This window comes from Trachemys scripta, chromosome 7 (assembly GCF_013100865.1).
Source record: "Trachemys scripta elegans isolate TJP31775 chromosome 7, CAS_Tse_1.0, whole genome shotgun sequence".
Lineage (NCBI taxonomy): Eukaryota > Metazoa > Chordata > Testudines > Emydidae > Trachemys > Trachemys scripta.
This window is the reverse complement of record NC_048304.1, coordinates 50,047,194-50,068,061: the sequence shown is the minus strand read 5'-3', so window position 1 is coordinate 50,068,061 and position 20,868 is coordinate 50,047,194. Positions and strand designations below refer to the sequence as shown.

Here is a 20,868-nt window from a genome sequence, read left to right as displayed (position 1 = left end):
AGAAGGATGTTGATAAATTGGAGAGGGCTCAGAAAAGAGCCACAAGAATTATTTAAATATTGGGAGACCTTTATAGTGATAGACTTCAAGGGCTCAGTCTGTTTAGCTTAACAAAGACGTGGTTAAGGGGGGTGACTTGATCAGTCTATAATAAGCAGAAGAAGGTCTAACATGCTCCAGTGACTGGAAGTTGAAGCTACATAAATGCAGACTGGAAATAAGGCACAATTTTTTAACAGTGAGGGTAGTTAACCATGGGAATATCTCATCAAAGGTTGTGGTGGAAATTATGCTCTAGTTCAAACAGGAATTAATTCAGGAAAGTCGTGTGGCCTGTGTTATGCAGGAGGATAAGTCTAGATCAGTGGTTCTCAACAGGGGGTCCGCAAACCCTTTAATGGGGGCCCCGGGGCCAAAACCCAGAGGCTGAGCCCCTGCACCTCCCACAGGGTTGAAGCCCCGATCCCTAGCACTCCCCGCAGGGTTGAAGCTGGGAGCAGCAGGGCTGAATTCCAGAGCCCCAAGCCCCGGTTCTCCCCATGGGGCAGAAGCCCTGAGCCCATGGGTAGAGTTGGGGGGACACGTGGACGTTACCCCCCCCCCCCGAAACTACAGTGCAAGAGCAGGGCAGCTCCACACACGCACCTTCCTACCTCCTTCTCTCCCCACCCCCTGGCCAGGTCGGAGGCGGGAAGCCGGAGCTGGGCAGTGTGGGACAGCTGCTCCTCTGGCTGGTGCCACGGAGCAGGCAGCTGCAGCGTTCCCTCATCTCCTACAGCTGCAGGGGAGTGATGCTCTTCCCAGCTCCCATTGCTCATGCAGCCAGTAAGAGTTGCCTGGGCAGAGGGACCTAGCTTCATGGCTGGCAGAGCCCTTGGGGAATGGGGACCGCAGGGGAGCCCTCCCGGCACACACCCTTACCTACCTCTCTCCCTGCACCCTGAGCTGTTTTCAAACTTTTTGAGCTGAGTGCGTCCCCCTCCCCCCCACCTTTGACTTATAATTTTTGGTTGCCATGTCTTCTCCTTCTCCCCCACCCTCCACACACAACCCAGACAGGCTGGGTGGCCTGCTGAGGTGAGTCAAGGGTTGAAGGTGGCGCTCCCTCCCCGGACCCCACTGTGTGGAGCTGGCTCAACCCCCACTGGCCCCTGCCCACCCAAAATAGAAGTTAAAATACACCTATGCCTGAGCCCCTCCTCCCCCCTGTTCCAGAGCCCCGAGTCCCCCTCTCCACCACTGGGTCCTGGAGTTTTTATAGCACGTTGTTGGGGGCCTCAGAAAGAAAAAGGTTGAGAATCCCTGGTCTGGATGATCTCAGTGGTCTCTTCTGGCCTTATATAATATGACTGTAATTCCCATGAAAACCTCTGTGGCCTCACAAAGGCCTGCTCAAAGATCAAGAGGTAAAAAGCCCTGTCTTAGACCTGGGAAACCAGACAAATCTACAAGAGGAAAGACTTTCAGGGAATGGGTAAAAGCAACAACAACAAAGTAAATAAGGAATTAAAGGAAATTGGGTTTTTCAAATATCTGGGAAAAGGTACGAGAGGAGAGGCCCATTAAGAAACACGGGAGATGAGGACTTCAGAATCATTGAGATGCTGAACTCCATTAATGAAGAAGGGTCCTGAAGGAGAGAGAAGCATTTTGGCCTGTTAAGTAATGATGTTAACCGTGTGAAAATAGCTAATAACTTCAAGAACTGCGGGGTGGCAGCGGGGAAGAGATTGGATAAAGAAGCACTTGAAAAAAATAACCATGTAGTCAGCAGGTCTGGTTGATGCAGGGTATTAAAGGAATTAGTGACTCAGGTAATTGAACTATGGACCGTTAAGTCTCTGGAGAGCTGGGGTCATTGCAGAAGTCTGGTACCACTGTCACTTTTCTCCAGTCTAATGGTAAGTTTAGCCTAAATCCCTTGTAAAATAAAGGAGCCAGTATTAGAAAAAACAATCTGTTAATGCTGTTGCAGCGGTTCCTGACCTCCTTCTACCCTGACACCTCCCAATCTATTGGGTGTGGGAATCTTAAGCAATAATCAGCATGGGTTTATAATGAACCAATCACACCATACACACTTCTATATAGGTTTTTATATTGCACTCATCCTTGTAATATCTGACTGCCTTCCAGTAGCATGTTAAGCAACATGACTATACATTTGTCACACGTTGTTTGGTCTTTCATCCTTTCACCAGAGTGAGAAATGTGTGCAGTGGAGTGTCTTGTTTTGATAGGGTTTGTTTTATTTATTAAATAAATACACCTATGGCTGTATGTTTATATAAAAAAAGGGAAGATCAAAGACCTATGTCCTGCACTTGGAGTGCAGAGCAGCGAAGTTTGTGCTGGTCCTTTGTTTCTGGGGGAGTTTAGTCCACTGTCTTGGGCCACCCCCCGGAGAAGGTTCTGTTTCCTGTACCGACAAGCATTTCTCTTTGTTGAGAGTTCCATTGTGCCAGAGGAGCGAAGCTGTCAACCACAGTCTTCATCCCGCAGCTTTAAATGGTCTTTTAGGTGCCCTGGCCCAGGCCATGGAGTGCTTTGAAGATAAGGACAAAGACCATGGACTTGACTATGTCTATGTAAAATGGCATAATTTGTGAATGAAAATAGTTGCTGTGATTGATCCTGGTTTTAGGAAAGCATCTGGTACAAAGCCTCATGGGTTTTTATTCAAGTTGCAATGGATAAGAACGCTCATGTGGGTTTGAAATTGGCTGAAGGGCCACAGGCAAAGGGAAGTGATAAGCAGCAATGTGCCAAGTCACAGGGGAGATGTTTCGTGTGGTGTGCACAGCCACAAGAAGCACTGTTTGGTTTAGCGTTACTTAAAATCTTCAGTAATGATTGGGGAGGGGGTAAAAAGCAATGGGATGAAATCCGTGGAGGATACTAAATTGGGAGCAGCTGCAAACACCACTGAAGACCAAGAAATACTCCAAAGGTGGTACCCAGGGAGGCCAGAAGTATGAATAGGAAATAAAAAAAGATACTAACTTGGAAAAATGCATGTTGAGGCAGTGGCCTAGAGCCCTGCAGCCTGTCTCCAGAGGCGATCCTGGCAATTATAGGCTAGTAAGCCTAACTTCAATACCAGGCAAATTGGTTGAAACTACAGTAAAGAATAGAATGATCAGATGCATAGATTAACATGATTTGTTGGGGAAGAACAACACGGCTTTTGTAAAGGGAAATCATGCCTCGCCAATCCATTAGAATGTTTTGAGGGGATTAAAAAACATGTGGACAAGGGTGATCCAGTGGCTATAGTGTACTGGACTTTCAGCAAGCCTTTGACAAGGTCCCACACTAAAGGCCCTTAAGTAAAGTAGGCAGTTCTGGGATAAGAGGGAAGGTCCTCTCATGGATCAGTAACTGGTTAAAAGATAAAAAGCAAAAGGAGGAATAAGTGGTCAGTTTTCGGAATGGAGAATGGTAAATAGTGGTGTCCCCCAAGGATCTGTACTGGGACCAGTGCTGTTCAACATATTCATCAGTGATCTGGAAAAAGGGGTAAACAGTGAGATGGCAAAGTTTGCAGATGGTACAAAGCTATTCAAGATAGTTAAGTCCAAAGCAGACCGCGAAGAGCTACAATGGGATCTCACAAAACTGGGTGACAGGGAAACAAAATGGTAGATGAAATTCAATGTTGATAAATGCAAAGTAATGTACATTGGAAAACATAATCTCAGCTGTACATACAAAATGAATGGTAACAGCTAATTTAGTCCCCATCAAGAAAGAGATCTTGGAGTCACTATGGATAATTCTCTGAAAACAGCTACTCAGTTTTCAGCAGCAGTCAAAAAAACTAACCTATGTTAGGAACCATTAGGAAAAGGATAAGACAGAAAATAGCATAATGCCACTATATAAATCCATGGTACACCCACACTTTGAATATGGCATACTGTTGTGGTTGCCCCATCTCAAAAAAGATGTATTAGAATTGGCAAAAGCACAGAAAAGGGCAATAAAAATGATTGTATGGAACAGCTTCCATGTGAGGAGAGATTAAGAAGATGGATTGTTCAGTTTAGAACAGAGATGATGGGGCGGGGGGTGGAGATATGATAGAAATCTATAAAATCATGACTGGTGTGGAGAAAGTGAATAAGGAAGTGTTGTTTACTCTTTCAAATAACACAAGAACCAGTGGTCACTCAATTAAACGAATAGGCAGGAGGTTTAAAACAAACATAAGGAAGTACTTCTTCACATAACACACAATCAATCTGTGGAACTCATTGCCAGGGGATGTTGTGAAGACCAAAAGTGTAACTGGGTTAAAAAAAAAAATTAGATAAGTTCATGGAGGACAGGTCCATCAATGGCTCTTAGCCAAGATGATCAGGGATGCAGCCTCATACTTTGGCAGAAGCTGGGACTAGACGGGATGGATCACTCGATAAATTGCCCTGTTCATTCCCTCAGAAGCACCTGGCATTGGCCACTGTAGGAAGACAGGACACTGGACTAGATGGACCATTGGCCTGACCCAGTGTGGCTGCTCTTATGTTCTTATGACTCCAACCTGATGGGACCAGACTACAGGTGTCAGGTGTGGGTTGGGTGGGAAAACAACCGGACCTTCTCGGGTCAGACCAGCTGTCAAGACTGAATCCCCACTCTGTGACTCCGAGTGCAGAAGGTGGGAGCCCGCAAGGATTCTAAAAATTAATACTTGCCACTCCAGGCTTGTATTAAACTCCCAAGGTTACAGCTTTTCTCTGACCTTGGCTTGGTAAACGTTGCCTCCACCCAAATGCAAAAAAAAACCCTTGAACCCAGGAAGGAGCACTTGGGAATTCCTCCCTGTGTGGTACCCTCAAGCCCTTTCACCTCCCCCCTCCCCCCCCCCACCGCTAATCAAACAGCATATGCACAAACCTCTTAGGACACCAAAAATCCAATCCTGTTCTTAAAAAAAGTAAATTTTATTAAAAACAAAAAGGAAGAAAATACATCTGGAATTTAGGATTTTGCTAGATTTTAAAAAAGCAGGTCCAAAAATTAAGCACCCAAAATAGCTTTCTTGGGCGTTAGTTTAAAGGTTACAAGCAAACAAAAACATCTGGGGTTAGCACAGAAGAGTCCACAAGCCTTAAAAAATAAACAGAAATAAACCTAATCGCGTCTTCCTAAACATTACTAATTTCTTACATATATGGGTTGCTAAAGTAGTTCTAGATATGATCGGACGGTTTTTATATCTGGTTCAAACTTTACACAGCATTCCTGCTTTTAGCATTGCTGCTCCATGTCTCCTTCTCTGGAGAACAACCGACAAAGAGAAAGTTTCTTTCCCAATTTTAAAAAGTTCTACCTTCCCATTAGCACTTCATTTATCACACCAGCTCCCCTCCTCTTGCCTGTGGGGTTGGTGCAGCAGCAACTGTGCGTTCTGTTCCTGCTGACCGCTGCCACCTTGGTGCGCTATTTGCACTGCGGAGTGAGTATGCCAAGGAGTCGCAGCTCCTCTCACTGCATGGCAGAGGACAGTGGACGGCAGGGACAGGACTTGCAGCTGCTGCTATGCCAATCCCATGGGCAGGACTGAGCAGACCTCTATGGTGGCCATCACAACCTGTGCATGTTTCCCAGACCAGGAGCTTGTGGGGACAGAGGCCATGGCTTCTCACATGCCTGTCGCCACTGGGGGCTCTCCCTTGCAGGAGGGACCCTCATTGGACAATTCTAGACACCTGTAAGGAGGACTAGGATTGGTCCTTGTCGGCTTTAAAGTGTTTCCACAGGGGTGGGGAAGGAGCCGGATGGCTGGACCTTTGGCCCATCCGTTTGGAGCAGTTCATAGATCACACTGATTCCACTGTGGCTTCCCACCTCTCTCCCCTGCATGTTATGTGGGGTCCAACCTGCTGGTTTTCCAGATCCCTGTAGGGATCTTGCTATGCTCTAGGGTGGAGGGTTTAGCCGGATTCCCCAGGGTCCTTAGAGGGATGGGTGCTACCCACTCACTCTCCCCCCTCTTTGAATGTTTATGGCACCTTTGTGCCAGTTTCCCAGCTTCGCCAGAGCCCTGTGCCTTTTTTGGTGTGCTCTGAGTAGGTGAATTGGCTCCTGGGGTGTCATCCTGGTACCTTTCTGAGGGCATGGCTACACTATAAAATTAGGTCAATTTTATAGAAGTTGATCTTTAGCAACCGATTTTATATTGTCGATCGTGCATGTCCCCACGAAGTGCATTAGGTCAGCGGAGTGCGTCCTCAGTACTGTGGCTAGCATCGATCACGGAGTGGTGCACTGTGGGTAGCTACAGTCCCCGCTGCCCATTGGAATTCTGGGTTAAGCTCCAAATGCCTGATGGGGCAAAAACATTGTCGCAGGTGGATTTGGGTACATGTCATCAGTCTCCCCTCCCTCCATCCTTGAAAGCAACGGTAAACAATCATTTTGCGCCTTTTTTCCTGGGTTATCCGTGCAGATGCCATAGCACGGCAAATATGGAACCCGCTCAGCTGCACACTGCTTTTGTGAGCATTGCAAACACCTCGCGCATTATCCTGCAGTATGTGCAGAGCCTAGCTAGGAGTGAGGAGGACATGGACACAGATGTTCCTGAAAGCACAGGATGTGGCAATTGGGATATCATGGCGGCACGGGGGCATGTTGATACAGTGGAATACCGATTCTGGGCCTGGAAAACAAGCACAGATGTGGGACCGATGAGTTATCTTAAGTGCCTATACACAAATGCAAGAAGCCTGGGAAACAAGCAGGGAGAATTGGAAGTCCTGGCACAGTCAGGGAACTATGATGTGATTCGAATAACAGAGACTTGGTGGGATAACTCACATGACTGGAGTACTGTCATGGATGGATATAAACTGTTCAGGAAGGACAGGCAGGGCAGAAAAGGTGGGGGAGTTGCGTTGTATGTAAGAGAGGAGTACGACTGCTCAGAGCTCTGGTATGAAACTGCAGAAAAACCTGAAAGTCTCTGGATAAAGTTGAGAAGTGTGAGCAACAAGGGTGATGTCGGGGTTGGAGTCTGCTATAGACCACCAGACCAGGGGGATGAGGTGGACGAGGCTTTCTTCTGGCAACTAGCAGAAGTTGCTAGATCGCATGCCCTGGTTCTCATGGGAGACTTTAATCACCCTGATATCTGCTGGGAGAGCAATACAGCGGTGCACAGGCAATCCAGGAAATTTTTGGAAAGTGTAGGGGACAATTTCCTGGTGCAAATGCTGGAGGAACCAACTAGGGGCAGAGCTTTTCTTGACCTGCTACTCACAAACAGGGAAGAACTAGTAGGGGAAGCAAAAGTGGATGGGAACCTGGGAGGCAGTGACCATGAGATGGTCGAGTTCAGGATCCTGACACAAGGAAGAAAGGAGAGCAGCAGAATACGGTCCCTGGACTTCAGAAAAGCAGACTTTAACTCCCTCAGGGAACAGATGGGCAGGATCCCCTGGGAGAATAACATGAAGGGCAAAGGGGTCCAGGAGAGCTGGCTGTATTTTAAAGAATCCTTATTGAGGTTGCAGGAACAAACCATCCCGATGTGTAGAAAGAATAGTAAATATGGCAGGCGACCAGCTTGGCTAAACAGTGAAATCCTTGCTGATCTTAAATGCAAAAAAGAAGCTTACAAGAAGTGGAAGATTGGACAAATGACCAGGGAGGAGTATAAAAATATTGCTCAGGCATGCAGGAGTGAAATCAGGAAGGCCAAATCACACTTGGAGTTGCAGCTAGCAAGAGATGTTAAGAGTAACAAGAAGGGTTTCTTCAGGTATGTTAGCAACAAGAAGAAAGTCAAGGAAAGTGTGGGCCCCTTACTGAATGAGGGAGGCAACCTAGTGACCGAGGATGTGGAAAAAGCTAATGTACTCAATGATTTTTTTGCCTCTGTCTTCACGAACAAGGTCAGCTCCCAGACTGCTGCACTGGGCAGCACAATATGGGGAGAAGGTGACCAGCCCTCTGTGGAGAAAGAAGTGGTTCGGGACTATTTAGAAAAACTGGACGTGCACAAGTCCATGGGGCCGGATGCGCTGCATCCGAGGGTGCTAAAGGAGTTGGCGGGTGAGATTGCAGAGCCATTAGCCATTATTTTTGAAAACTCATGGCGATCGGGGGAGGTCCCAGATGACTGGAAAAAGGCTAATGTAGTGCCCATCTTTAAAAAAGGGAAGAAGGAGGATCCGGGGAACTACAGGCCAGTCAGCCTCACCTCAGTCCCTGGAAAAATCATGGAGCAGGTCCTCAAGGAATCAATTATGAAACATTTAGAGGAGAGGAAAGTGATCAGGAACAGTCAGCATGGATTCACAAAGGGGAAATCATGCCTGACTAACCTAATTGCCTTCTATGATGAGATAACTGGCTCTGTGGATGAGGGGAAAGCAGTGGATGTGTTATTTCTTGATTTTAGCAAAGCTTTTGATACGGTCTCCCACAGTATTCTTGCTGCCAAGTTAAAGAAGTATGGGCTGGATGAATGGACTGTAAGGTGGATAGAAAGCTGGCTAGATCGTCGGGCTCAACGGGTAGTGATCAATGGCTCCATGTCTAGTTGGCAGCCGGTTTCAAGCGGAGTGCCCCAAGGGTCGGTCCTGGGGCCAGTTTTGTTTAATATCTTTATTAATGATCTGCAGGATGGTGTGGACTGCCCTCTCAGCAAGTTTGCAGATGACACTAAACTAGGAGGCGTGGTAGATACACTAGAGGGTAGGGATCGGATACAGAGGGACCTAGACAAATTAGAGGATTGGGCTGAGAAAAACCTGATGAGGTTCAACAAGGACAAGTGCAGAGTCCTGCACTTAGGACGGAAGAATCCCATGCACTGCTACAGACTAGGGACCGAATGGCTAGGTAGCAGTTCTGCAGAAAAGGACCTAGGGGTCACAGTGGACGAGAAGCTGGCTATGAGTCAACAGTGTGCTCTTGTTGCCAAGAAGGCTAACGGCATTTTGGGCTGTATAAGTAGGGGCATTGCCAGCAGATCGAGGAACGTGATCGTTCCCCTTTATTCGACATTGGTGAGGCCTCATCTGGAATACTGTGTCCAGTTTTGGGCCCCACACTACAAGAAGGATGTGGGAAAATTGGAAAGAGTCCAGCGGAGGGCAACAAAAATGATTAGGGGTCTGGAGCACATGACTTATGAGGAGAGGCTGAGGGAACTGGGATTGTTTAGTTTCCAGAAGAGAAGAATGAGGGGGGATTTGATAGCAGCCTTCAACTACCTGAAGGGGGGTTCCAAAGAGGATGGAGCTCGGCTGTTCTCAGTGGTGGCAGATGACAGAACAAGGAGCTATGGTCTCAAGTTGCAGTGGGGGAGGTCCAGGTTGGATATCAGGAAAAATTATTTCACTAGGAGGGTGGTGAAACACTGGAATGCGTTACCTAGGGAGGTGGTGGAGTCTCCTTCCTTGGAGGTTTTTAAGGCCCGGCTTGACAAAGCCCTGGCTGGGATGATTTAGCTGGGAATTGGTCCTACTTTGAGCAGGGGGTTGGACTAGATGACCTCTTGAGGTCCCTTCCAACTCTGATATTCTATGATTCTATGACCGCATAGTGTTGCAGGTATGGGATGATTCCCAGTGGCTGCGAAACTTTCACATGCGTAAGGCCACTTTCATGGAACTTTGTGACTTGCTTTCCCCCACCCTGAAGCGCAGGAATACCAAGATGAGATCTGCTCTGACAGTTGAGAAGCGAGTGGTGATAGCCCTGTGGAAGCTTGCAACGCCTGACTTACTGGTCAGTTGGGAATCAATTTGGAGTGAGCAAATCTACTGTGCGGGCTGCTGTGATCCAAGTAGCCAGGGCAATCAATACCCTTCTGCTAAGAAGGGTGGTGACTCTGGGAAATGTGCAGGGCATAGTGGATGGTTTTGCTGTAATAGGGTTCCCTAACTGTGGTTGGACGATAGACGGAACAAACATCCCTATCTTGGTACCGGACCACCTCGTCAAAGAGTACATAAACTGCAAGGGGTACTTCTCAATGGTGTTGCAAGCACTGGTGGATCACAAGGGACGTTTACCGACATCAACGTGGGATGGCCGGGAAAGGTGCATGACGCTCGCATTTTTCGGAAATCTGGGCTGTTCGGAAAGCTGCAAGAAGGGACTTTCTTCCCAGACCAGAAAATTACCGTTGGGGATTTTGAAATGCCAATAGTTATCCTTGGGGACCCAGCCTACCCCTTGCTCCCATGGCTCATGAAGCCGTACGCAGGCAGCCTGGACAGCAGTAAGGAGCAGTTCAACTATAGGCTGAGCAAGTGCAGAATGGTGGTAGAATGTGCCTTTGGACATTTAAAAGGGCATTGGCGCAGTTTGCTGAGTAGGTTAAACCTCAGTGCAACCAATATTCCCATTGTTATTGCTGCTTGCTGTGTGCTCCATAATATCTGTGAGAGTAAGGGGGAGACGTTTATGGCGGGGTGGGAGGTTGAGGCAGATTGCCTGGTGGCCAATTTTGAACAGCCAGACACCAGGGCAATTAGAAGAGCACACTGAGGCACGCTGCGCATCAGAGAGGCTGTGAAAAGCAGTTTCATGACTGACCAGGCTACAGTGTGACAGTTGTGTGTGTTTGTCCTTGATGCAAAGCCACCCCCCTTGGTGAATGTACTTCTCTGTAAGCCAATCCCCCTCTCCCCTTTGACCACAGCTGGCACAGGAAATAAAGTCCCTATTGTTCTGAATCCATTCTTTATTTATTAAAAAAAACTTGAGATCACTGACAACACTGACTAGTAAAAAGAAGCCCAGGTGTACAACGGCTTTGATAACGGTGTGGGGTGGAGGAGGAGGGAAGGACAAGGCCACATTGCTTATTGTAGCCACACTACAAATCAAAGCTGTTTGAATGACAGCCTTCTGTTGCTTGGGCCATCCCTTGGAGTTGAGTGGCAGGGTGCCCAGGGCCTCCCCCACCCCTGTGTTCTTGGGCATCTGGGTGAGGAGGATATGGAACTTGGTGAGGAGGGCAGGCAGTTACACAATGGCTGCAGTGTTGGGGTGTAAGGGGGGAGGGATAGCTCAGTGGTTTGAGCATTGGCCTGCTAAACCCAGGGTTGTGAGTTCAATCCTTGAGGGGGCCATTTAGGGCTCTGGGGCAAAAAAATATATACATTATAAAATATATATTCATTATAAAATCGACTTAACACAGCTAAATTCGACCTAACCTCGTAGCGTAGACCAGGCCTTAGTGATGTTTTGTACATGACAACTCAAGGATTCAGCAACATCCTCTATCCTATGGGATTACGGGTTGCAGCAAAGTATACTGGGCGCACAAGAGGGCAGCACCTTCTCTACATGGCTTGCGGTAGATTGAGTCAGTTGACTGAGTGTTCATTGCTTTGGCCAGTGTGGGACCAGTTGATAACATGGCTCTGTGATTGGCAACATCAGAATCTTCCCCCTTCTCCCCCTGACGTCCTTACAATTCACCTGGGCATGGTGAAGGGCGTAGGGTTCAGTTAAGAGGGACTGGGTGATGCTAGGACACCTCTTCCCCTCTACTCTCATTGTGTGGTCTGTGCTGCTGCCAGGCAAAGGGCCCAGAATCATCAGTTTGGTGACAAAGCTCAGAGACATCTTGGCTGAGTGATGCAGTCCATCCTTTACACAGCAGGAGGTGAGGTGCTGAGTCATGGTAGCCCTAGGAGGGTGGTAATCTCCTTCCTTAGAGGTTTTTAAGGTCAGTGACTGTGTGTTGTTATTATTTATTTATTACCTATTTGCATTATTGCTTGCGTAGGCGCTCCAGTCACAGCCCAGAACCCTATTGTGCTAGGTAGAACAAAAATCCAGTCTGGAGTACTAAACATCTTAAGAAACTGGACTCCAGCAGCTGACCCTAGTAATTAATGACCCTGAGCAAGAGCCATCTTTGGATTATCTGGTTGCACTGATGGACTCCACTCCACTGCAAATACATTCTGAATTTGTGTCTGCTGGGGTTGAAGTAATCGCCCCATGGACTTGTTAGAAACCAAAGTGAGTCTGGAGCTGAAGGGAAGATGATGCGTCATCCTGCAGTAGCCGGGTACTGCCAGAAGACAGTTTGGTTTGGTGAGGCACCGGCTGCCTTCCAATTATATGAGAATTGTGTCTGTTGTCTTGAATGAGGAAATGAAGAAAAAAAAAAAAAAAAAAAAGCAAGCTGGGTTAATTTAATTCTGTAGCATGAGTGACAAAACCTGAGGTGTTTATTTTGCTTGGAGACCATCACTGTGTGTTAGAAGTCGAAGGTTACTCTCTTTATTACTGTATCTGTGCTCTGTTTCTCTTATACCACAATGTCTCTTCCAGATGTGAGTGCAGACCAGAACAGCAGGTGTGAGATCCAGAGAGCAGGAGCTTGAGTGCAGGTGTCAGCAATTTCAGAATCTGAACCTCAGAAATTGATAGCTAGCAGGTGGAGGTCTGGAGTTGAGCACTTGATTTAGCAAATTAAATTGGTTTCTGTTGTATGTTCATTCTGGAGTAATGATTTGGGCTGCAAGTGTTTTTGTCTTTCTCCAGCATGCTGGTGGGATCTGTTTCATTTGGTGTTTGCTGCTCTTGTGGTGCTCTTTGTACTGTCTGTAATGGGTTCTGATGTCACAGATGAAGTAGCTTTGTAGATAGGAGCAGTTAAGAGACCCCTCCCCCCATCAAACAATAGAATTTACTAGCCCCAATCCCAGGGTGCTAGGCTGAACCAGCTTTGGTAAGAAGCTGTGCAGTTGTTTTGCATTAGCGATGGTTGTGTGTAGTTGGAGAAAGGGGCTTTAACTGAGTGTGGATGTGTTCTGAGAGTATGGTTTGTTGTTCAGCTGCGAACTGGAGACTAAGTAGAAGTATTGTTCTGTTGCCGGGGTTCTCTAGAGCTAGCTGACAAGTCTGCATCTGGAAAAAAATCTTGAGTGTTCCTCATCAAAAACCAGAGCATGGAATGAAGAGAAAGCATGAGATTTTCTCCATGTGCCAGTATGCGTTGGGTGCAAGTTGTCTGTTCTTCACCTTGGGTGATACAGACACCTGGCCCAATAAGCGTCAAAGGAGAAGGTGACTTACTCCCAGCTATTCTAGAGCCAAACCCTTTGTCAGGTACCAAGTCTAATCTCTGGATTTCTTGAGTGCTGATGCCGTGGGTATGTAAGCCTGGGCTCTGTGTGAGTGTGATGAATGCCAATGGGAGTCCTCACTGGTTTCAGAGGCGGGTCCAAGTGGATATCTGGGACTTTCACCTTCCACTTCATTTTACCCTTTAAAATCCATATACCCAGCTGTATCACAGCAGAGCTTGTTGTCCCGAAGGGCTCCAAGTGTCTGCCAAGACTGCTGTCTTCTCCCAAGGGGAAGCTCTAAAGGAATGCACTAGAGTTGGACCAGGGACATGATAGTCCCCCTGTATTGTCCTGTTGTCCCGTTTCTCTCCCCCTGACGTGCTCTCAGCTCTTGTCTGGCCACTCCCTGAGCGCTCAAAGTCAGCCCCAAACCTGCTTTCTCCACATGGTGGCATGCTGTGCCCTCTCCCAAGCCAACAGCCTCCCCCATGGGGTGGGACATTTCCTTGGAGAAAAGCCAGGTTCTGAGGAAGGACGGAGAGGCCAATACAGGTACCAAATTCCTCTTGCCCTTGTTTGTGGTATTTTCCCTTTTGTTCCTTCTCGAGTGTCCATGCCAGCAAGGTGTCCTCTCCTGAGGCCCATCCAGCAGACAAGGATGTGGCTGGGTTGGAGCAGTTTGGCCAGCTGCCCCTTTCCCAACCCGTTGACTTCACAGTGAGTCAAAGCAATTCCCATGTGTGCTTATCTTGGGATCATTGTATTCTGTCTGTTCCACTTGAGGAGCTGTCAAAGCTTTCCTGGGCCAGCTGCCCTGGCACAAACCATGTCAACAGTGCAGTGCAAGTGCCGTGGCAGGAGCAAAGGCTGGTTCCTTCCTTTCATTTCCTTGGTGAAGCTCCAGCTCTGTAATTGAGCTGGTGATTTTGGGTTTTTTTGCCATCTTACTTTGCTTACGAAACCCATTGGGTTGGAATCCTGGGGCTTGCTTAGCCTTTTTCCCACCGTTGAATTTCCTAGTGTGTTTGGCATGTTAGTCATTGACTCCCTTGTCTCAACAGGGAACCCTTGTGATTGGTGGTAAAGAAGTGACCCTTGAGTACACGCCATGCCCGGAATTTTGGCGCTGCAAACGTGTAAGTACATGGCAATGGAGGATTTATTGCACTTATTTTTCCCTCACCCCCTTTCTTTCCGAGGGTAGTGAGGTGGATTCAGCTCTGGTTCATGCATCACCAATCAGATTGCTAACTAAGTTCCGTTGTTAAGGATAAATTCGACCTTCATTGACATTTGTGATGCTCCATTTAGTACATGGGGTGGCACAGATGTCAGAAGGTGATTTGATGATAGTGGAATTATCCAGTTCCCACTTCTGGTGACATCTTTGTTCCTGGTGTCCATGCACCAGCCTGAGAGAGCCCAGTGTGACTCTCCGAGCAGTTTTCAGGGCTGTGAGAAAGGGCAGGAAAATCAAACTGGAATTTATGAATCCATAACTATGAAAACTCACAATGCCATGTTCAGAGAGATTTTTAGTGGGGAGGATCTGCACCTTTTCCATTTCAGGATCCTGCCTCCCCCCGCCTTCCTGGATTATCCTCCCGTCCAGTTGGGACCCCCTCCCATTGAACAACCTGGGAAGGGCAAGGAGGTCAAAACCTGCTGACCCCCGTTTATATCCCACCCCCAAATTGAGAGGCTTGGTCTACACTTAAAAGCTAGGGGTCGGCATAGCCGCGGCTGTCAGTGGTGTTATCTTCTCTCTCTCTCTCACCCCACTCCCCCCCTCGACTGACAGAGGTATTCCAGAGTAGACAAAACTGTATGGATGGAAGAGGGCTTCTGTTGACATAACTAATGTCGTCCAGGAGGGGGTGTTCCTGCACTGCCAGGAACAGTATTTCTGTCGGCGTTGGCTCCATGCTATAGATTCTATAGCATGGAGCCATGTACCTTCACAGTAAAACTGCACTTTACATTGGGGGAATTTTCACTTCCCTGCCTCAGGCATCAATTGAGAAAGGGGAAACTAACTGCACCTCTGGATTCTTTCAAAGTACAAGGTGGCTGGCAATCTAGGAGAGGTCTGATCTGCAGAGTCTCTTTAATGTGCTGAGCAAGTTGGTCCTTACTTCATTGGGTTTTGTTTTTTAGGAGGAAAGCCCAGTCTTAGAAAAGCTGCCTAGGAGCCATGCATGCGGCTCTAGCGACAGTCATGCAAATTAATAAAGATGGGACTTGTGCTCCTCAGTCACTTGAAAATCCCTCTTGCTGTTCCCAGGGTGGAGTCCTGTGGGACTCCATGCCTCACCAGCTTCTATCCTTCATGCCAGCCCTCTGCTCTCTGCCAGCTAATGTCACCCATCTTGTCTCCTTCAGTCTCTTAGGGCTTTTTTAGACATACAGCGCTGCAGCTGCACTGCGTCTGGTGAAGACGCTGTATGCCGATGGGGAGAGCTTTCCCAGCGGCATAATAAAACCACCTGCAAGAGAAGCGGTAGCTATGTCGGTGGGAGAAGCTCTCCAGCTGCCATAGCACAGTCTACACCAGTGCTTAGGTCAGTGTAACTTACCTCGCTCGGGGGGGTGGGGGGGTGGATTATACCGAAATAATTTGTAGTGTAGACAAGATCTTTGTGTTATTTGCTCATGTAACTAACCTGGCTACATTCTCAAAGTGAAGCAGCGACTGTGACTTTTGGAACATGTTGACAGTTGTTACAATAACCTTTTAAATGTCTCTCCCTCATGCTGCCTGTCTTTCACTGCAGTGTAAAGTGTGTACTGTGGGGTACAGATCTTCCTGCTCCTATTGCAAGCTCCCGAGAGATGGTGAGTATATTTTGTCACTGTGCCAAACTGAGTTTTATAGGTGTAGATTAAAAGCCTTCATTTGCCCTAGGGAGTGAATGTCTCTGTTGACTGGTTTCTTTGACATGGATGTGCCATGCAGTGGGATGTCTAGGTACCATATAAGAGAATTAGTAGCAGTACTGGAGGTAGATATGCTGCCAGGCTGTTTGCTCTGCATGCGAGGCAAGGCACAGGGCCACACTGATCTGTAGTGGGAGGGAGTTCCACAGGACAGTGCCCTTAATCCAGAACATCCTGCTGCCAGTACCTGATGGTACCATCTTCTGTTCCTTCAGTGTCATTGTTCTCCTTCATTCCTAACATTATGGGATGGGTGCTGAGAGAGAGCTGGTTCAGGCTACACATCCTAGACTGCCACAGGCATTAAAGATGAGGGCTGGGACCTTGAAACAGACACAAAATTAGATGGTGCCCCAGTGTAGGGTGTAGACCATGGGTGTGATGTGTTCCCCATCTAGCTTATTGCTTAGGAGATGGGCAGCCGCATACTGCAGCAACTGGAGCTTTTGTCTGGTCTTCTCACTGCAACAGCCCAGCCCAAGAAGGGGCTGTCAAAGGTCTGTCTGGCTGCTATTGCTGAAGAGTCTGGGAATACCACGGAGTCCAGTCAGCTCTGAGACTCTGCGCCACTGAACTGATAGGAGTGCAGGCACCCTCAATAGCTTGTGGTCATGGATTCTGCCAGTTACCCCCGTGACACCTCTGTCTTACCAGGCTCTCCACCCAGGAACCTGCTTCTGTCGGACAGCCAGGCATTCACAGTGCAAGGTTTTGCGCTGCTGCTTTTCTGCTAGCAGATTTAGAATGTCCTGTGCCTCCTGCAGAGCAAACCTACATACCATGGGCAAATGGTGTGTGTTACAATCTGTGTCGATCCAGAGAACAAACTGCCATTACCTATTAGCCCCCGTGCTCTGTTCAGAGCTCTTTATTCACTGCAGCCCCATCCTTAGAGAGATCCTGACTTCCTTTCACTGTTGCTGTAACATGAGTGACCCACCATCAGTGTTATGGAAGCAGAGCTCAAACTGCTGACCTTTTCAGCTCTGCCTTCTTGGCTAACTTAACCGAATGGCGTTACAAACAGCTGTATAGCGAGTTAAACGTTCAGGCCCCTCCAGATGCTGTGAATGTTCTAAGGCTGTGTGCCTCATTTTTTCTAGTCTGGTTAGCCAATGGCCATGGGAATGCATGTGTTTTAAGGCTTAACCCTGTGTGACTAGTCTTTAAACGATGGAGTGGATCACAAAAAGGACACACAGTCTTAAGGGGTTGGGTTGTCCCCTTCTCCAGTGGTTCTCAATCAGGAGTCTGGGGCAAGCAAGTTTCAGGTGGTCCGCCAAGCAGCCCCAGTGTAAGACTTGCTGGGGCCCAGGGCAGAAAGCTGAAGTCCCACCGTATGGGCTGAAGCCCGGGGCCCTGTGCCCTTCCACCTGGGACTGAAGCCAAAGCCTGAACAACTTAGCTTCCTGGGGGCCCTGTGGTATGGGTCCCCAGGCAATTGCACTGCTTGCTACTTCCTAATGCTGGTCCTGGCTTTTATATGTAGAAAACTAGTTGTTGTGGCACAGGTGGGCAGTGGAATGTTTATAGCATCGGGGGCGAGAGAGAGCAGGGGGAGCTCAGAAAGAAAGAGGTTGAGAACCCCTGCCCTTCTTTAAGCAGCTGTTGGGTGAACTCCTGCATGTTTTGTGGTTGGTGGCCTTGAAATAGTTCCTGTTATGCCTTTTTCTCGTAGGGAGCAGACCAGGGACAGAGCCCAAAAGTGGTTTGGAGGGAGAGGACGTGCACGCCGAGCAGGACTTCAGTAAGAAAATCACCATCACACAATCTGGGGTTGTGGATATGCTCTTTCAGAGAGGGAGAGGTGTTTATGGGCCCCATCTGTAGAAATGCATGGAAAAATTCTCATGCATAATTTACACATGCAGTTACTGCAGTTGACATGTAATCTCTGTAATTTCTTGTGCAAATCATGCACAAAACCTTGGTATGTAGCCAGCATTCTGAACCAAGCTACATGCTGCAGTGTTATATGAATGAATAAATGTTCTCTCACCTGTACTGTATATGTTTGTATCATAAGGAGTTGGGTTAGCTTAAAACATAACTGTTATCAGTATTTGTGTTCATATGTGGTTATAGCCATCTGACAGATCAATGTCCCCGGTGAGTTAGCATCAGAATAGCCTCCCTTGTTGGATGTTCCCTAGACACCGCACAGCTTTGGGAGTGATCTGGACTGCGGTGCCCATTGGGGTCACACAAGGACCCACTCTTGGCACCGAATCTGTGGAGCAGCCACCCCTGTTTCTACCTTTCCATGGCCTACCGCAAGTGCAGGGACCTTCCCTCTGCATCCTGGCAGTCCTCTGCATGGCCTGGGATGGGAGACCGGGTGCTTCAACATCCCAGGGCTCTCCTTCCCCCTCATTTAGGTAAAACTCCTCAGCCCATCTTCCTGGGGTATGTATTGCTCACTAGAGTCCCACCAGTGGGCCTATGCAGAGGCTGCCTTGGAATAGAAAAAGGTTATTTATCATGAATACGGGGGTTCTCTGCGCATTCTCACTTCCCATCCCATCCCACCCCCTACCTCCTCCGAGTTCCCCTGTAAGAGAAGTCTGGGGTTTAGTAGAAGGACTAATGTGCTTGGATTTGCAGAGTGCATTTGTAACGATGTTTGGTGCAGTCTGGAGGGCTCTCAGAGCTTAGCAGTCCCAGGGGATGCATCCATCAAGTCTAATATGCGGAGGTAATGCTATTGAATGGGCTCTAAAGTTCAACCTAGGGGATGCCAACTCTAGCTCCTCTGCCAACCTCAGCTGAGGCAGTGAGGCACAAATAAAGAGGTGATCTCTCAAGTGTGGAGGTCCCAAACCATGTAGGAATTTATAGCTCAAAACACCTTAAACGCCACTCAGAAATCAGTAGCCAGCCAGTGCAAACTACGGAGTACTAGTGTCATGTGCCCTGGTGAGAGATTCCACTTACAAAGCGAGCTGCCACTTTTTGAATTAGTTTGAATTTCCAGGTTAAGGTTTAACCTTGTGAGGAGCGCATTACAGTAGTTTGATATTGAGATGACGAAAGCATTGATCATGGGAGCAAGAGCCACATCTGAAAGAAATCTTTGCAGCTTCTTGGTTAGACACAGCTTGATAAAAGCCTTCCTTGTCACTGACACTAAATGATATAGCAGCAGCTGGGGTCCAGCCATAGCCCTGATTTTAATTGCTTGAGGTTAAAATCACTGAGGATCCATCTTCAGTAAGGTGGCAGATATTCCCTTCACACGAGATGGTTGTTTTCCCCATCCTGCCAGCCTCACTTTAGGTTTGTCTGGACTGAGCTTCAGCCAGCTAGCCCACATCAACTGTCTTCAGTTCTGTTGATTGTGAGGAGTTGATCCTCAATGTCTGTTGCTTAGCCTTGCTAAGAGCCCCTTGTACACCCTGAACGAGACAGAGCGCTGTGGAACCACACACAGCAGAAACCAGAGAGGGTCTCAGAGAGAGAGGGACAGGGACAAAACCCCTGAGGGGCAGCCCCCTTGCTTCCTGCCAGGGTTTGCTGGCAAGTCAGCAACTCTTCACAATCCCCAGTGTTGAAGGCAGCGGACAGATCTGTTTGTAAAGCAGTCGGTGCTGCATGCAGGGCTGGCCCCAGACTGACACAAGTCAGAGATGTGAAGTGACCATGCACTCTGAGAGTTGTCTTCCACAGCCTTCCCATTAATGTTCGCCAAGAACAGGAGATTTGATAGTTGGTTGGGTTGTCAGCACCAAGAGTCTCTTTTGAGGGATGGCTGGTGGCACAAGATCTTCCTTTATTGAAGCTAAGACCCTGACCTTCCAAAGGAGGAGATGTAAGCAATCTCCATCAACTCTTCTCTGGCCTGGAAGGACATGGATCCAAAGCACAGTTATGTACTCAGTATCTCCAATCCCTCCAGTACCTCGGAGCGACATTGGCCTAAATCTAGGTACTGAAGATCATACTCTCCGGACATTAGTCTGTATCCCGGGAACCAGACAGTTCATCCCTGTCCACTGTGGACTTGATTCTACAACTTGTAACATGATCAGCCCAAATTCAGGAGATAGAAAATTCCACAGGTCTCGCACCACTCCAACATGGTTTGCATGGCATTCAGACTGGCTAGTCTGGGTGATCTTGACATCCCTAGCTCATTTAATGTATATCTTGGGTGCACTTGTCCCTGTGAACAAAATGCAATGTGGGAGGGGAGGAAGGTGTGAGACCGTGATCTTATCAAGTAAGCAGTACAGGTGTTAGCAGAGAATATGGCCAGGGTCTGATGCATCTCCTTCGCTCCTGTCTGGGCAGCCTGAGTAGCTGCTAGGATGGAGGTAAGGGTGGCAGCAGGAGGGGACATGATCCAGCCTAAGGGGGAGGGGAGGCAAGTCTGAAATATTAATTAGTACAAGAAATGTTAAAAGTCAAATCAAAAGGAGGGTTTTTTGGGGGGGGCGGGGGGGGGGCTTATTCCTCATCTGGGATGGATAGCCACCCCATAAAATTCGTAATTAATCTCACTACATTGCCCGTCAGTGCTGTAGTTATACATGTCCATTAACGCGCAGCTGTTCTGGAACACCGAGGTCGGAGAATCAGTGACCAATCACTAACAGTTCCTGGCTACAGATGTTCAAGTATAGACTAGATAAAAGGCTCGGGTGATTAGTGTAAGGGGTGGGCTTGATCCTGTGCCGGATCCGGGAGGTAGCCTCCAAACCCATTTGGGATTCCATTGTACAGATAACACTGCTCTACAGCCAAAATGCTTCTGAAATAAATGTAGTCAAACTTTACTAATTCTGGGTCACTAAGAACGAAAATAATGCTTAAAATTGTTGATTGGCTCTAGTTTTCAAGATATGCTATTGGGTCAGTATATACGACCCTTGACTTG

At 47.9% G+C, this 20,868-nt stretch overlaps 1 protein-coding gene across 2 annotated transcripts in view; it reads left to right on the top strand.

The window, feature by feature from the left end:
* Nucleotides 1-20,868, top strand: part of RBM6 (RNA binding motif protein 6) — a 142,455-nt gene that overhangs the window by 101,425 nt on the left and 20,162 nt on the right. For both annotated transcript variants that reach the window (XM_034776748.1, XM_034776747.1), the window contains exons 7-9: nt 14,117-14,191; nt 15,830-15,890; nt 17,671-17,739. In XM_034776748.1, the coding sequence (XP_034632639.1) occupies nt 14,117-14,191; nt 15,830-15,890; nt 17,671-17,739 (205 nt within the window). The remainder of the gene's footprint in view (nt 1-14,116; nt 14,192-15,829; nt 15,891-17,670; nt 17,740-20,868) is intronic.